At 34.9% G+C, this 18,531-nt stretch overlaps 1 protein-coding gene and 1 long non-coding RNA gene across 2 annotated transcripts in view; one reads left to right on the top strand and one right to left on the bottom strand.

The window, feature by feature from the left end:
* Positions 1-2,024: 2,024 nt before the first annotated feature.
* Positions 2,025-4,413, top strand: LOC120118492 (patellin-3-like). Its single transcript, XM_039138520.1, has 4 exons — positions 2,025-3,267; positions 3,379-3,503; positions 3,588-3,738; positions 3,890-4,413. The coding sequence occupies exons 1-4, from the start codon at positions 2,083-2,085 to the stop codon at positions 4,142-4,144; spliced, it is 1,716 nt and encodes a 571-aa protein (XP_038994451.1). The 5' UTR covers positions 2,025-2,082; the 3' UTR covers positions 4,145-4,413.
* LOC120118493 overlaps positions 3,647-18,531 on the bottom strand; it is a 27,561-nt gene continuing 12,676 nt past the window's right edge. The window contains exons 2-4 of the long non-coding RNA XR_005515754.1: positions 11,646-11,653; positions 5,223-5,227; positions 3,647-3,766 (exon numbers count right to left, since the gene is read on the bottom strand). This is a non-coding gene — a long non-coding RNA (uncharacterized LOC120118493). The remainder of the gene's footprint in view (positions 3,767-5,222; positions 5,228-11,645; positions 11,654-18,531) is intronic.

Here is an 18,531-nt window from a genome sequence, read left to right as displayed (position 1 = left end):
AAAAGTAAGAATGGTTTCGCATTCATGTTGAACCACTAACAAGTCAATCGCAACTGAATAATGATCCACATATATTGACTCCCTACGGGGAATGCATCTACGTCGATCCTCCCAGATCATTATCCACTCGCTGTGCTTGATCAGCCAGTTGACATCATTTTTGCCCCATCTATCGACGTTATGAATATTGTCGAGATTTTTAGGTGCTTCAGGAATATATTGTACGAAGCCAAATTGGCGGAACACGCGATCAATAGGATGCCACTCGATAATAACATAACATATCAGAGGGACCTCTGCCATCCATACATCTAATATGCTACTCAGGTGAGGTGGGATACAAAGCCTCAATTCTTTAGTAGAATAAGAAGCCCATTGAAACTAAAACAATATATATATATATATATATATAATTATAAAATAATATTCTAATTATATAATGATAATTAAAGGCAAATAATAATTTAAATACATACCTCTGTACCAGCCTTCTGATCAATAAGTAGCCGAATTTCTTCTAGTATATCACGATGATTTTTCCTTATACATGACCACCTATTCAATGTAAAAAATCATTATATACTAAAAAATATTAATATACAAACTCAATATTAAAATTACCTCAACAATAACGGGAAGACCAACGGGATATTCATAACCAGATATAAAAAGGGAACGCGATACCACACCCATAACTGGAGAAGAATGAGACATCCACCGATAGCATTTTTCTGATAATCAGTTGGCAAACACATTTCTCTATATAGAGATGCCAAAACCGCGAAGCCCCAACTAAGTGAGTCAGCAACGTGAAAATCTTCGAGGTGATGCCACATACAATGAACTTGGTTGTGGGATTTGTCGGACATCAAGATCCCTCCTATTAGTTGTAATATGCAAGTCTGAGCAAATATTTTAGCCTGTTCCTCGGAACAATCTTCACTCAAATGTTGAAAATTTATAGCCAACAATGACAACAGTATTTGACCACCGTTAAAATTAGGCGGGATAACTCTAAGATACTTCTCGTACAAGGAATGTCAATCATCATCCGCCACACTAGAAATAACATCCCCATCTACTGGAAGCCCAAAATGTATGGAAACATCCTTCAACGTAGTAGTACACTCCCCACACAAAAGATGTAATGTGTGTGTCTCTGGTCTTCATCTTTCAATCGATGCAGAAATAAGGTTGAGTTCAAGGTTACAGTGTCCTTCATATTTCGCTATGTAACCGACTAAATACGGTCATATACGACTCGATATCTCTAACTTAGCGTTATGAATAAATGGATCTAATATATAATCATTTCCCTAATTAAATAAATAGTATACAAATTAAAATATAAACTAATACTAAATAAATAAATAAATAAAACATTCATAATAATTAAAATAACACAATTTTAAATTGTTACCGTATCAACAAAATAACTCGAGATATGATTATAATCTAAACGCAGCAACATACCTTCCATTTTATAACTGCAAAGTAAAGAAAAATAATATAGTAAAATATAATAAAATATTAAATTATTATAATATAATAAACAAATTTACCTTAAAAAATATAACAAAACCTACTTAAAGCTTGATAGAAGAATTGATAAAAAGAGGAATATGAGTATTTTTGATATGATCTTAGGGTTGTATGAGGAGGGTATTTAAAAGGGAAGGAGGACGAGTGATACTAAAGAGGTATGTGATAATTAAAGGGATGGACGAACGGTTAGGGTAGAAGGCTCACATCATTATTCGCGTCTTTTCCCTGTGTCAAAAAGCCCACAAAAAAGTGTGTATCATGAGTGTCACCTTTTCATCGTTGGGTCATCTTGAAAAAAAATCATATGAAGGTGTATTTTTTGATCTACATTTTCCGTCTAACTGTTAGAAAAAATATTAGATCGATAATATATGAAAAAATAATGCCTGATAAATAATTATTTATTGTTGGGGTGATTTTCGTTTAAAAACGCCTTTTATCGTTCTAGATATTTCCATTGTCCATATGAACGGACCTTCTCATTTTTTAACTTGACAGTAGCACTCTTCACTTTTTTCATACAACAAACAGCCAAACATGACCGATGAAACACCAACCCAGAATCCTCCTACAGCAGCAGCGGCACCGCCTACGGTGACCGAGACTGGTTCACCTGCTGTTTTAGAAAAAGAAGACCCTTCTCCAGTACTTCAAGTAGCAGCTGTGTCTGTTTCTGTGACCGAATCCTTATCAACGACTAAAGCTGAAAAAGACGAGCAAACACCGCAGCCACACGAACCGATAGCATTGGAGCCTGATTCAACGGATAAAGGATCAGGAAAAGAGGAACTACGTCCAACGCCACCACCGCAATCGGTGGAGTCAGAATCTGAGCCACCTGCTGTAACGGAGGCACAAAAGGAGGAAGCGACACCAGCAGAAACTGTATTGATATCGGAATCCGAGTCGCAGAAACCGGAGGTGGTTACGGAGTCGGAGTCACTGGCGGCGGCGATGGAGAAAGATGAGAAGCCTACTGCAGCGAGTACTAGTACGGCTCAACAAGAGGTGGCTGCTGTTGTTGAAGAGAAAAAAGCTCCCCAAAATCTGGGTTCTTTCAAAGAGGAAAGCAACAAGGAAGCTGATCTATCTGATTTCGAAAGGAAAGCTTTGGAAGAACTTAAACAGCTTGTTAAAGAAGCTATGGACTCTAACCATTTCAATTCAGAATCCAAAAGTGAAGAAAACCCAGAGAAGGAAAAGAAAAAAGGACCAAAAGAGGTATCCATTTGGGGTATTCCTCTTTTAAAAGATGACAGGAGCAATGTCATCCTTTTGAAGTTCTTGAGAGCAAGGGATTTCAAAGCTAAAGATGCGTTTGTGATGATCAAAAACACCATCCAGTGGAGGAAAGAGTTCGGAATCGATGAGCTTTTGGATGAAGATATTGGTGATGACATGGACAAAGTTGTGTTCATGCATGGAAAAGACAAGGAAGGGCACCTTGTTTGTTACAATGTTTATGGGGAGTTTCAGAATAAAGACTTGTACCAGAAAGCATTTTCCGATGAGGAAAAACGAATGAAGTTCCTGCGATGGCGAATTCAGCTCTTGGAGAAGAGTATAAGAAAGCTTGATTTTAGTCCTGGTGGTGTTTCCACCATTTTCCAGGTTAGTGACCTCAAAAATTCGCCTGGACCTGGAAAAAAGGAGCTTAGATTGGCAACTAAACAGGCTCTTCAGGTTCTCCAAGATAATTATCCAGAGTTTGTTGCAAAACAGGTTTGTTTTATATCTATGTATCTATCTATATGTCCTGGAAAAATGTGCTATTTTTATTGCCCATTAGATTCTTTGGGAGATGCATTGATTTGGGTTTCGTATTCTGTTTAGGTGTTTATTAACGTTCCTTGGTGGTATCTTGCATTCTATACAATGATTAGTCCATTTATGACACAAAGAACCAAGAGTAAGTTTGTCATTGCACTGCCAGCAAAATCTGCTGAAACCCTTTTCAAGTGAGTGATTTATCCTAGTGCTTATTCTAAGTACTATGGTTCTTTTAGTGGTTAATCTCCTGGAATATATGATATGTAAAACAGATACATACCACCTGAGCAAGTGCCTATTCAATATGGTGGTTTGAGTGTGGATTATTGTGATTGCAACCCGGAATTCAGTGATGCCGATCCTGCCACTGAAATGACTGTGAAACCGGGGACAAAGCAAACTGTTGAAATAACAATCTTTGAGGTTCGAATTCCATTGTTTCTTCATCCTGCTAATCTCATTCACTGATATTAACCAAACATATTTGGCTTCTATGTGCTTCAGTATTGTGCCAAAGATGATTAATGTACGGTCTAATCCCACTTATATTATTGCGAAAAACTTTGCATTGCAGAAATGTGTTCTTGTTTGGGAAATAAGGGTAGTCGGTTGGGTGGTGAGCTATGGAGCTGAATTTGTGCCTGATGCCAAAGATAGCTATGCTGTCATCATCCAAAAACTGACGAAGATGACTTCAAAAGATGAACCGGTTGTGTCTCAAAGCTTCAAAGTCAGTGAACTGGGTAAAGTATTGCTCACGGTTGACAACCCCACTTCAAAAAAGAAGAAGCTTCTCTACAGGTTCCAGGTTAAACCCTTCTGCAACTGAGGGTACTATCCGTACTATGATTTAATTTATTCTTGTCTAAATTTTGGACAATTCACTTGTTCATTTTTCTCTGTTTTGTATCGACTGTGAAGGGCATGGCTGACAGGCAAGTTGTTCATGGTTTTGAAATTTGTTCTTTGTCATAATGTTGGGTTTACCCTGTTGTTGTGCACTGTATATTTTCCTTGTGTATCATGTCTATATTGTGGAACCTTTTATGCTCTTTGTAGATTTGTAAGAACATGAGGGATTGTTTTGGTTTATGTTATCTTTCCTATTTCATAATTTCTATTTGATATATAATTTTTGGACCTATAAATCCCGATTAAGCATTTAAGAGACTTGAGTTGAGAATATTGATATGTTGTCTGGATTTTACCTTCAGGTTTTGCCATGATTGATGCATGCTTCATCATGCATGCTCATGCATTTCAATCACTGTTTCTAACTTTTTTATGAAAACTATATCATGCTAGACTTTTGTAGGACGTGTAGGAACATGATCATGGAGCATAAGTTGATGAAATTGTTGACTGAAGGCTTTGAAATGTCATGCGTTTGTTGAGGTTTCAATTTGTAGGTGGATTTGGTTGGGTGGGGGAAGGTACTATTTCTTTATTTTGCATTTAAAGTGAGCTTCTCCACAGATCCTTCAACATCATCTATCTTTTATGACATTGAATCTCCCTCGTACATTTTCGCTTTACATACTAATTTTGAAGGATATAAATCAAGATTCTTTAATTTTTGAAAAGCTGAACAAGAAGGTAACTAGCTTTTGTAGGGTCCTTTGTGTCAGGACCTGCCTGCTACGGTGTTACACTAATTATTGTTATTAATGTGAAAACACTATTAAATCTAAAATCTGAAGTGCTTTCCCTTTTTCTTTAATCATTCACTGGCTGGCTAGCTTAAGATTCTCCGCTGGAATTTTTGTAATTTGTCGGAATACATTGGATCCAATCTTTGCTTGTTTGACACTCACTATTGACTGATTCCAATTTTTTAAAGATTAGGGTAAATTGCTTCATTACTTAATTAATTAATTATTGTTTCTTCTCTTTTATAATTATCTAACTATTTCTTTGTTACGTTTTTTTTATTTTGGTTATAATAACTAAAAATTTAACGACAGTATTGATATATTTTTTTTAAAAAATTTTACGTCATTTTGTCTTTTTTATTGACTTTTCAAAAGTTAAAATTTTTAAACTTCGATCGTAATTATTTTAAATATTTAAAAAAATAATTTTTATCAAATATATATTTCAAAATTATTTAATTCGATATTTTTAAAAATATATATATAGATTTTTTATAATTTTATCAATAATAAATTTTAAATAATAAAGATTTAAAGTTTAAAAAAATTATCAAGAAAAGTCAATGTTGGATAATTTAAGGGGACGAGGTAGTATTAAATAATACTTTTATGTAAATAATAAATATTATTAAATATATTAACATTTTATTATATAATAAAGATATAATATTAATTATTTATTAATTTTCGCCTAATTTTCTTTTGAACAAATCTTAGTTTAAATTGTATAATATATTGTCGATTTTATTCAAGTATTAAAGTTGGTTAAATGGATAAGCATTCATTCTTTTACCCTAGTAAACTCCAGCTCGAATCCTTAATTCCGATTTTTGATTTCTTTAATTTCTAATTAATATAATAGTTTTTAATAGAACATGTTTTCAATTTTTAATCAAGGGAAGCATCCATTCTTTCATTTTTTTACTCCGATATCAAGGCTTCGTCTTGATTAATTTGGACGTCGTACGCGTTACTTTGATGGGTGAATCTTCTAGCAAAGATTTTTCTACATACAAAACGACCCGAACTTGAGACCTTGTTTAAACTAAACCTTGCATACAGAAGCATTCATTTTTTTTTGGTAAAGATGGTATGATTAAAGAAAAAATCATACACAGGAAAAGTTATGGGTGTCTCGTCAAAAACTTCTTTAATCCTAGTTGGAGGAAAATAATACACCAAATCGTAAAAAACAAAAATTACATCAGGATATTAAGTCGAGCCATCCTGCAGCAGCCTATCATCCTTTTGCAGCAATTCCACAACTTCCGGTGGGGGGTTTTGCAATGTAATGAACTCCGAAGTCGTTAGGAGCATCCAAACCAGTCAAATAATCAGCAACACGATTACATTTCCGGGTAATATAGCTAAAGCAAACATTCCAATCCCTTTGCACAAAAATATGGATATGAGCTAAGATCGGCAAAGTTCCGTTGACACCCGAACTCGGTTTCAGGAGGTGAAACGCTTGAATACTATCCATCTCAACTTCAACATTTCGATGCCCTCTCTCCCAAGAAGACATTAATCCAACAAATACCCCCATAATTCTGCTTCCAAGACTGAACAAATACCGATAAATTTGTAGAAACCCACCAACCATGCACCATGACAATCTCGAAGGACCCCTCCACATGAAGCAGTGCCATCTCCTGGATTTTGGCCCCCATCCATGTTTAATTTGGTCCATCCAACAGCTGGTCTGCTCCATTGAACCAACACAGCAGTTTCACTCGTTAAAGTTTTCATCGTACTACCACTCCGAGAAGCTTCATGTCGTGCGGAACAACACAGCTTTTGCACTCTTGTGCTCCGCATGATAATAGAGCTTGTATCATTTGAGCAATCATTAAACACATAATTATTGCGATCAAGCCAAATGTTCCAAAGGAGAGTTCCAAAGAGAATATCCTAGTCCCTTGTTGGAAATATGGATTGTAAAATAACATCGTTACCACTGACAGGAAAATAAATAATAATTTAAAAGAAACAGATTGATAAACCGTGTCGTGGTAAAACCACTGCCTTAGAAACGAATTCGTCTCGATGTGTGTTATCGTTGCAGTAGGTGGACCGTTCCCCCGAGGTTAACACGGCTCTCCAAGAATTCGTACACCCGAACACTGGAGTGAACTTGGTGGTATTGCTCTTTTCTCAACTCAAACAACACTCAAAAGAGAGGAGTGTTTTCAAAGCAAATGTTTTGCTTGGGATATCTCAAAATGAATGAAATTGCTCTCTATTTATAGGTTAAATAGCGAGGGCAAAATTGTCATTTCCAATACTAGTGGAATAACCTAATTTGAGCATGATCATTACCAAAATTGAGCATTATCAAGAAATGACATTTTCGAGCATTTTTACAATGCTAGTTGAATGAGCATTATCATTATCAAAATTGAGCATTATCAAGAAATGACAATTTTGAGCATATTTACAATGCTAGTTGAATGAGCATGATCATTATCAAAATTGAACATTATCAAGAAATGACAATTTTGAGCATATTTACAATGCTAGTTGAATGAGCATGATCATTATCAACATTAAGCATTATCAAGAAATGACAATTTTGAGCATTTTTACAATGCTAGTTGAATGAGCATTATTCAATACTTAATTGAGCATTATCAACATCCCTCACATGAATGCCAAAACGGGACACATCTGATAAGTTTGCTGCGATCCAATTCTTGAAATCAAGTGTTAAATACTCCATCAAACAGTCCGGACGCACAAAAATAGCCCAGACCATCATTGAACGTGGGCATTCGCGGAAAATATGGTGAGCATCTTCCACGTCAGAACTCAGACGGCGCAGCTTGAGTTATCAGTAAAATGACGGCGAACTCGATGCATATTAGTCATTAGTTTATCCGAACACACCTGCCAAAGATTTTTTTTTATCTTCTGTAAGCTCCGGAATCCATTGATCAACTTCCATAACCGTGGTTTATGTAGAAATCAGTTGTAAATAGTTATTCTGTTAGTGCCAGGGTTTTAAATCGCGGTCGCGGTTTCGGTTATTTCGGATTTACCGTGATTGCGGTCGTCGCGGGCGCTATTGCGGCCGTCGCGGGTAACTCGGACAGCGGCGAAACCGCTATATCGCAGTCGAAATCGTGGGCGCGGACCGTTTTTTAAAACCCTGGTTAGCGCAATTAGAAAGTTATTTTTTGATAGTCAGTTTGTAAGTCAGTTAGATATTTAATTATTGAATAAATACTTTCGTATGTAAGCTTATCAGTTTGTTACAGTTGAGCGTTTTAAAGCACGTCTTGTTGCTAAAGGTTATAATCAAAAGGAGGGTGTCGATTTTGTTGAAACATTATCTCCTGTAGCGAAATTAGTCACTGTTAGGATTGTTCTTGCTCTTGCTATTATGAATGATTGACCTCTTTTTCAAATGGATGTTCATAATGCTTTTCTCCAATGTGATATCTTTGAGGAGATATACATAAAGTTGCCTGAAGGATTTTACAGCAAGGGGGAGAATATGGTATGTCGGTTGGAAAAATCTCTTTATGGTTTGAAACAAGCTTCACAACAGTGGAATTTAAAGCTTACTGAAGCATTGGTTGCTGCAGGGTATCAGCAGAGTAAGTTTGACTATTCAATGTTTACAAAAAAAGAAGGTGAAAGATTGGTAGTGATGCTTATTTACGTAGATGATCTCCTATTAACTGGCAATGATTTAGCTTTGATTAATGAGTTGAAAGATATGCTAAATCGCAATTTTAGGATGAAAGATCTAGGAGATTTAAAATACTTTTTAAGGCTTGAGGTTTTGAGGTCAGAAGAAGGAATTTTGATGAACCAAAGGAAATATGCTTTAGAGTTATTAAAGGAGACTAGCCTTGAGGGAGTTAAACCAGCTTTGACTCCTTTATAACAGAACTTGAAGCTTACTACCACATAATATGATGAACACTTGCAGCAAATAGAAGATGAAGTATTAGTTGAAGAGAAACCAACATTCCAAAGGCTGATTGAAAGACTAATATACCTAACGCATACTCGATCAGATATCACGTTTGCAGTTCATCATCTTATTCAGTTTATGCAACAACAAAAAAGAACACATTTAGAGGAAACATTAAGGATTGTTAAATATTTGAAGAAAGAATCGAGACAAGAGATATTGTTAAAGAAAACAAGCAAGAGCCAATCAATAGCGTATTGTGATTCGGACTGAGCTTCATGTCCTATGTCACGTAAACCAGTAATCGATTTTTGTATAAAATTGGGTGATTCCTTGATATCCTGGAAATCAAAAAAGCAAAATACAGTAGCAAGATCTTCAGCAGAAGCTGAATACCGATGCATGGCAATTGTTGCAGCTGAAATAGTGTGGTTGAATGGTCTTTTGCAGGAGTTACAAGCTGATATCTCACGACCAACAAGGTTGTACAGTGATAATAAAGAAGCTTTGCAAATTTCAGCAAATCCGGTGTTTCATGAAAGAACCAAGCATATTGATATAGACTGTCATTTTGTTAGAGAAAAGATACAAGAAGGGCTAATCAAGGCTGAATATATACCTTCTGCGTAATAGCTTGCTGATGTTTTAACTAAAGCACTTAGGATACAACATCACAAACATTTGGTGATCAAGTTGGGGATGAAACATGTTTTAATCCCTCAACTTGAGGGGAGTGTAGAAATCAGTTGTAAATAGTTTTTTTCTGTTAGTGCAGTTAGAAAGTTAGTTAATTTGTTATAGTCAGTTTGTAAGTCAATTAGATATTTAGTTATTGTATAAATACTTTCGTATGTAAGCTTATCAGTATGTGAAATAGAAAATTGGGGTATTCATTTTAACAGTTCACAAGCCACACTTGGGCCAGAACGGATATTATAGGCAGATTTAATTGAAAATTGGAGATCCGAGCACACTTTCCATCCTACGATATCCCCTTTACTCTAAGCGATAGGACTCCTAACAGCTGCGATACGAAACAGTATAGACATTGGGAGAAGATGTTGAAAACGGCTCCATAACTACTGTCGTAACCGGTTTTCGTCCGGGCACGAAATTTTTGCTTTTACTACTTGGCGGGAAAATTTAAAATGAATAAATAAATTATTTTGATTTTTAAAAAATATTTTTGGAGTCGCCATTGACCTTTTTAGGTTAGGTAGGTCAAATACCTAAAAACAATCTTTTAAAATAGTTTTTAAGAAAACATAATTTAAAAGATAAACTGATATGCGTATAACCAAAAATTTTTAATAAAAAAGATTCGTGGTCGGTTACGTTTAGGGAAGGATTAACACCCCTATAACACCCAAAATTGGTACTTTATTAATTATAAATTGTCTCTATTATCAGAAATTTAAAAATTCAAATATATATTTAATTTATAATATTATTATTTCAAATTTATAATTTTATGAAAATATATTAATTTAAATATAAATAAGATATTTATTTATTTAAAAATATCAAAAAAGGGCTTCTAGGTGCTTTAAGACAACTATTTCCTTAATATTAAAAAATAAATAAATATTAAAACATCTATCTAAAAATAATTAAAAAATAGATCAATATATAATTTATAAAAGTAAAATATTTATTTATTTAAAAATATCAGAAAATGGACATCTAGTTGATTTAAGACTGTCATTTCTTAATATTGAAAAATAAATATATATTTAAAATATAATTATTTTTCATAAAAAATAATCTAAATAAAACAATATGTATTTTCTGGTTTTTATAAGTAAGATATTTATTTATTTTTAAAATACCAGAATAGGATATCTAGTTACTTTAAGACTGCCATTTTCTTCGATATTTGAAAAATAAAATATTATAAATTGAACAAATATATATATATATATATATATATATATATATATTATATGACTAATATAATAATAAAATAATAATTAAAGTAATCATTTAAACATATTGGAATTGAAATGATAACAATACAAATTAAATTGCAATTAAATAGTGACTAAAACATATAAAATTAAAATAATAGGATTAAAATATAAAATATTAAATTTACAGCCCTTATTTATAGTATTATAAAAATATAATTATTAATGATGTTATTAACCCTAATTATTAATAGGTGATTAAAATAATAATTATTAAAATTAAAGGCTCTAACTCGAATAATAAAAAGATCTAAGTGCTAATAATGTAATTTATTTAATTAATTCGGGTTAAAATGATAATTACTAAACTGTAAGGGACTAAATTAGGTATTTACCCTAAATATATATATATATAGATAAGGACTAAAAGAAAATAAAATATAATTACGAGACCAAATTAAAAGGATCAGAAAATAATTCCAGTGATGAAATTGAAATATTACAAATCTATGGGGATTGCGGGTATAGTTTACCTACGTGGGAAATTACACATATACCCTCCCCGAAACGACGTCGTTTGGGGAGGGGTTTAAATACCCTAAAGGACCGGCCCTTCGGGCCATTCTTCCCATTTTCCTTTCCTTCCTCTCTCTCTCTAAAATGAGAGAACCAGAGTTCTCTATGGCTTCTCTCTACATTTCTCTCACCGGAGAGAAACCAGTCCCGGCCATCCACTACTGCCGGGCTCCGACCACAGTTGACGGTGGCCAAAATTCACAAACCTACCCTAAATTAAAGCCCCAATTACCCCAAACACAAATCTTAACTTGTTTTCTCCTATAAACTCACCGAAACCGCTAGATCTAAACATTTTACCTTTGATTTTTTTAAGTTCCACGGTGGTTTGGAGGCTCCGATGAGGGTAAGTCTCCTAACTTCTTTTCTTTTCTTTTGGTTTGGTGTTTATCTGGGATCGTTGGTGTAGTTTTTGCTCTGTATTTTGGCTATTGGTTGCTGTTCTCTCCGTCTTGCCCCCGTATCTCTTGATGGTTTTGCTTCTGTTGGTTTCCCGTTGCTGTCAATTGTTGTCTTCTCCCCCTTTTTCATTTTGCAGGTGTGGTGGATTTTATAGTCACCACCGAGGATGCTCTCAGACCGGTCCCAAGGAGGATGCTCTCAGACCGGTCCCAAGGAGGTTGCATAGGTGAGTCACCATAGCTATGGTGGTGACTCACCATAGAGCTCGACGTGTGGAGTTGTTATCATGGAAGCAAAGCTTTTAGAGGCTTCTGACGAGGGCGTGGTACTGGTGGAGCGTCGGCAGTGGCGTTGGCAGTTGCTGGTTGGGTCACTTGGCAGTGGAGGCATGGCAGCAACTTCTGGCTGAGGCGGCAGTGCGAGATGATAACCTAGGGTTATGAAACCCTAGGGTTTCAAGCTGGACCTTCTGGGGACCGTTGGATCAAAGTCAGATCCAACGGTGATGAGGAGTTGGCGGCTGCTGGTGATGATATAAACCCTAGATGGGTTTAGGGTTATTATTAGGCCATCTGGGTTGGGTTTGTCCTGATCGGGCCTCCATGTTTGGGCTCCAGGATTTGTAAAACGAGCCTTAGGTTTGGGCCTGAAATGTAAATAAAATTATTTATTATTTATTAATAATAATAATATAACATAATAATAATAATAATAATAATAATAATAAATATAAGCAAATGAGAAAAAACTAGTGTCTTCAGCTGTCCCACTTTGCTCATTCTTGTGTTAACGAGAATAGAGCAAAGATGAAAAGGCAATAAGTGTTTTTTTTTCATTTGACTTCACTCAGAAATGTTGAACAAGTTTTTCTTTGGGATTAGTTCTTCTCATTATGAACTTTTCCACTAGGGATGATAATTTATCTCATTCTGTGATGTAATCTAGCTAAAAGTTGAACAAATTCTTCTCATTCTTCAGATGAGTTCTTCTCATTATGAACTTTTTCTGGAAATGCTGATATTGATCGATTTTCTTCTGTGATAGAATCAAATAAAGGTTGAACAAGTTCTTCTCATTATGAACTTCTTCTTCCTCTTCAGATAAGTTCTTCTCATTACGAACTTTCTCTGGAAAAGTTGATCCATTGAGTAATGAATTCAAGCAAAAGGTTAAACAAGTTCTTCTCATTATGAACTTCTTCTTCCTTCTTCAAATGAGTTTTTCTCATTATGAACTTTCTTTGGAAAAGTTGATCTATCGAGTGATGAATTCAAGCAAAAGGTTGAACAAATTCTTCTCATTATGAACTTCTTCTTCCTTCTTCAGATGAGTTCTTCTCATTATGAACTTTACCTGGCAATGCTGATCCATCAAGTGATGGATTTGAGCAAAATGTTGAACAAATTCTTCTCATTATGAACTTCCTCTTCCTTCGTCAGATGAGTTCTTCTCATTATGAACTTTCTCTAGCAATGCTAATCCATCGGGTGATGAATTAAAGCAAAAGGTTGAACAAGTTCTTCTCATTATAAACTTCTTCTTCCTTCTTCAGATGAGTTCTTCTCATTATGAACTTTCTCTGGCAATGCTAATCCATCGGGTGATGAATTAAAGCAAAAGGTTGAACAAGTTCTTCTCATTATGAACTTCTTCTTCCTTCTTCAGATGAGTTTTTCTCATTATGAACTTTCTCTGGCAATGCTAATCCATCGGGTGATGAATTAAAACAAAAGGTTGAACAAGTTCTTCTCATTATGAACTTCTTCTTCCTTCTTCAGATGAGTTCTTCTCATTATGAACTCTACCTGGCATGTTGATCCATTGAGTAATGGATTCAAATATTTGCTAAAATCTTTGAAGTTCCTGTCAAATATTCAACATGGATAAAATGAATGAAAATGCCCCTATTTGCAAATGTCTAAATATGATGCATGAATGTTAAGTTCATCTTTATTTGATTTCAAAGTGGTGAACTTAGTCTTTTTTCACTTGGTCAAAATGTCATTTCAAACTGCATTTATGATTTGGAAGATCAATCTTTGTGTCTTCGTTGCTTCATTTGCATTAAAGTCTCAGAAGAAAATGTTTCATTTATGGAACTCTTGCCATAGTCAGAACTATGACCTTGATGCCCCATTTTGTCTGGATAAAACCGATTTTCTTTGTCTGGACTTGTGTAGAAATCCAATAAAGCTTTCATCTTTGAAAAGAGAATCTATCATCTTCGGAGAGAGAATCTATCATCTTTAAAGATGTAGATGTAGATATGTCTGATTCAGCAAATTAATTAGGAGAGTAGCGTCTGTTCTGTTTTGACTCTTGAAACACATCATAAGGAGGATTTATCCCAATTCCTTTCATGTTTCACATCTAATCATATCTCGAACAAGGTAATTTGGACCATATCATGTCAAGATGCTTAACAACAACCTGTTGTTCTACCTTAGTTGGATCCACTAGTTTCTTGTTATTAAAATTTCTGCTTCCCTTCTGTGGAAAGAAATCTTCATCATATCTCACTTCTAACCTTGAGGTTGAAGAAAACTTCATCTTGAGTCCATAAATGGAAATACCATATGGTTGCAACATTGATTCTGCACCATAATCACTAGTTCGTAAAACATTTGACAACACATTCATCTTGTTGTGGTTTCTGCTTAGATATTCGTAAAACATTTAACAACACATTCATCTTTTCCTGTGGCTTGTGCCCAGATTTTTGGTCAATGAAGCTTTTTGCACAGTGTTCAAAGCTTTTGTATGATGTCACAAGACAACTTGAGAACAAAACTCAATGGCACAGGCTCTTGAAAAGTTTACACTCATATAACATGTTGATTCTGATAACTACTCATCTGATTATGAAATGATCTTTCAAGATGATTTCACAAATATTGATAGTTCTTCTGATACCGAGGAAATCCTGAATTCTTATTCTGATGAGGAGAGTAAACTGTTATACTTGACGAAAATGGGATACTCAAATGCTAAGTCTTCAATAGTCATAGAGATGTGGTCCTGATTCATCAATTGCAGATCTTCCGGTAAAAGATAGGAAGCCATTCTGCAATGATCACAATTACAAGAAAAGGCGAAACTTGGGCTATGATTTAGAAAAAGAAGAAGCCAAAGTAGCTTGAAAAGAAACTTCTTAATGAAGACGATCATGCAGTTCATCTTCCTAATCCAATGATTGGTTTTGGAGTTCCATAACTCAAAGAACACTTCCAGAAGATGCTATTGGACCTCCTTATTTCTACTATGATAACGTGGTATTTGCTCCAGTTGTATTTGGACTGAAATGTCACGGTACTTATACGATGTAGAGCCAGAATTTGTAGATTCGAAACATTTTTGTACTGCTGCATGGAAAAGGGCTATATTCATAATCTCCCAATTGAGAACATATTTCCTCTTATTTCACTTCATCCACACACCATACATGATGCTTTTCCATTGATAAAGAAAAATTGTGATCTTCCTAGGATCCAAGAACAAAGTTGACCTGTTTACAAATATGTACAGGAAGTGCCAAATTGACAGAAAGGATCCGTAAGGCTCTTGAAGCTTATGACGATAAGCCACCTTAGAGTTTCCAGAAGTATGTTCTTGATGAGTGCCGAAAATGGAATCTGGTATGGGTTGGAAGAAATAAAGTTACTCTACTTGAACCTAATGAGGTGGAAATGCTTCTAGATTTCCCTAAAAACCATACATGAGGAGCTGCTAGAGACATGTTCCTCGGTGGTATCAATGTTCTGTCTCTTTTTCTGGGATCAGTGATGCAGAGGTTGTCTTTTACCGGCTCAGTATACCTTTGAAAGCAAATGTGCAAGAACTAAATGGTCATCAATTGGAGCAATTGATGAGTAGATTTGTCGAATTCGACCTTGTTGTCGGTGGTATCCAGTGTAACAACCTTATTGGAAGACATAAATATCATCAAGATGAACTAGAAGATTTTTGTTGGTGCATTTCCTTGCAATGACTGATATAATGACTGTCTCTTCTGCTGCTTCAAGACATGTACTGCCATATCCCACTCTTCCCGAACCATGGAAAGGTTTAGTTGAAATGAGCTTTTAGTATCTCCCTTTAGAACAAGGTAATCATTCTTGATAAGTTGCTGATAATGTCACAGGAGAGCATCATAAGTTCAATTCTCCAAACTTTCTGGCTTCTCAGACCACTTGATTTCAAGAGTGCTTCATCATTTTGGTCTGGCTTATTCTTTCTCTTCAATAGAGGTAGAATAGGCAACAACTTGGTTCAAGGACCTTCCTCATTTGAGATTGTCAAGTTTGAAAATGTTTTTACTCATTTTTTTATTGAAGAATGACAGAATTTTGTAAAGTATTGCCCTTTACAGGTTCACAATAGAATAAAATCACAAGACATGAAATTAATGAATATCAAATAAATCAACTACTCTTTTAACTCATTCAAAAATCATAGTCCTATGGCAAGTGTCAAAACTATTGACTGATTTAAAGTGTAGGTGGATTCTGGTAAAGTAAGGTCTCTCAGGTTAGTCCAGCATATATGTCTCTTTGGGTTAACTTGAAGAAATGATTGTTGTGCTCATCTTGTAGAGATACTTCTCGTTGTTATACTCATCTCGTAGAGATACTTCTTGTGTCTGACTCTCAGGAACCTCTTTGGGATGTGTGGTGCTTCATTAAGAGCTTAAAATCGTCTCTTATGTCGTTGTTGCACCATTTAATATTCGAGTTGCCTTTTCAGATTTTCAACTCGAATCCTCCTTTGGTTCCAAGATATTATTTAAAAATTTACATCTTGAACCCCTCTTTTATCATTTTTCATAACATACATCAAAGATTTTAAAAACCAATTTTTGCAAATAAAAATCAATCTTGAGAGGCAGAATGAATTCTGAAGATATTCTATTTTATTTAGTTGCCTTCGATCTTGCTTTGCTTAACTTGGATCTGTTTTCCTGGGGAGTTTTCCATGATTCATTCATCTCTAGTATTTCTTGCGCTTCTTGTTGAATATGAATCTTCGAACTAATTGCACTTGATCAACCTTGTAACTTGAGGCTCCATGAGTCATTCATTTTGGTTCAATTTTTCCTTTTTCCTTTTTTTCCTTTTTTTTAAGTATAATATTTCTTGACAGAATTTGAGTTTATTTGGTTTCTCAGAATTTTCCCATCATTTCTGCCAAAATCAACGCTCCTCCGGAAAAGGCCTATTTTTTACAATATTTGACCCTTCCCAATTAGACATCCATTTCTCACGGAAATCTTTATGTATAGGCAAGATCTTTTTAAACACTAGATTACCCTCTTGGAACTCTCTCAGATGTGATCTTTCATCATCCGTTTCTGATGCATCTGCCAAGCTTGGATCCCTTCAGCCTCCTCTAATTTTAGCTCCTTTAAGATACAAAGTGATGGTATCTCAAATTGGTAAGACTGAACAATAAGGTGTTGCCCCAGTGATGTTCGAACAGTATTTTGATATGTATATAAGGCAAAAGGTAGCTTCTCGTGCCAATCCTTGTAAGTTTCAGTAATATTTGTAATGATTATCTTAATGTTCTTATTTTCTCCTTCAACAGCCTCATTCATCTTTGGGCAATATGTCAATGAGTTTGCATTCTTAAACTGTGCACAAAGTTCAGTCGTCTCTTACATAGAAGTCTTTGTGAAAAGATGTATCTCCAGGGGGATGAATATTCAAGATTAACTTTCATTTACATGAAAACAATGTAATTAATGCATGATATATTTATTTAAATTAATCATTTTTCTTATTTGAGTATGCTCCAATCACTCGAAATTATCTTCGATAAGCTGGTCCATAATGCCTCATCTCGTCTCTTCTTGCAGGAAGATTCACGGATAATTGAAAGTTTGGTTCTTTTGAGGTCATTTGGTTTATGATGGTTTTGTATTTGGAAGGACAAAAGTGTGACTTTTGAAGTCGTGTTTGTGGTGGAAGGTAGTATCATAAACTAGTAAACATCTGGATTTGGTCTCTCAAAAATAGGTAGAGATATTTCTTCAGAGTCTCAGATAATCGTAGTGTCAGGATTTGGTTTTGTAAGGATCAAGTAATTGGCGTTGGATGGGATATGGAAGATATAATTTTACCACTTGCCAAAGATCTATAACTCTTGAAAAATTAAAAGAATATTTAATCTACTTGATACTCAAGAACTTAATTCCTTGCTCATAACCATAAAAGCAACACAAATTTATATATTGTACAAAAGGCGGAGAAAGGAACAAAAACATATTCAAACAAGATGCTGAAAATAGAAAGGTACTACAGTGGTAGATAACAACTTCCACTTGTTTATGCCTCATTACTCTTTGAATGTTGGGTGTCTACTTGGCCTAGGATTTTCATCTTTATTTGCCCCCCCATTTCTTTATCATTTCTTGTGTCAAGACTCCATTGTCAACGAGCGTCTCTATTTCTTTTAACAGTGACCAACAATTCCCTGTTGAATGCCCATATACTCCCAAGTGAAAATTACAGAAGCTATTTTGATCATAGCAATAGGCATAAGGGTTTGGTGACACTTTCACCAATCTTGGTGTAATGTATTGGCCTTTAACCAAATGAGAGTACATATCTGAGATAGATTCTTGAAACACCTTTAAAGTTTTTCTTGCTCGAGAGATTATCACTTTCTTTGATCGTTCTGAACGACAAAATGTTCTCCTGTGATCGAGGGGGTTCTGGATACTCATTTTATCTACAACTGGGGTAGTATTAACCAGACT

The sequence above is a fragment of the Hibiscus syriacus genome, unplaced genomic scaffold, assembly GCF_006381635.1.
Source record: "Hibiscus syriacus cultivar Baekdansim isolate YM2019G1 unplaced genomic scaffold, ASM638163v2 tig00110328_pilon, whole genome shotgun sequence".
Lineage (NCBI taxonomy): Eukaryota > Viridiplantae > Streptophyta > Magnoliopsida > Malvales > Malvaceae > Hibiscus > Hibiscus syriacus.
This window is presented reverse-complemented; position numbering and strand designations above follow the sequence as displayed.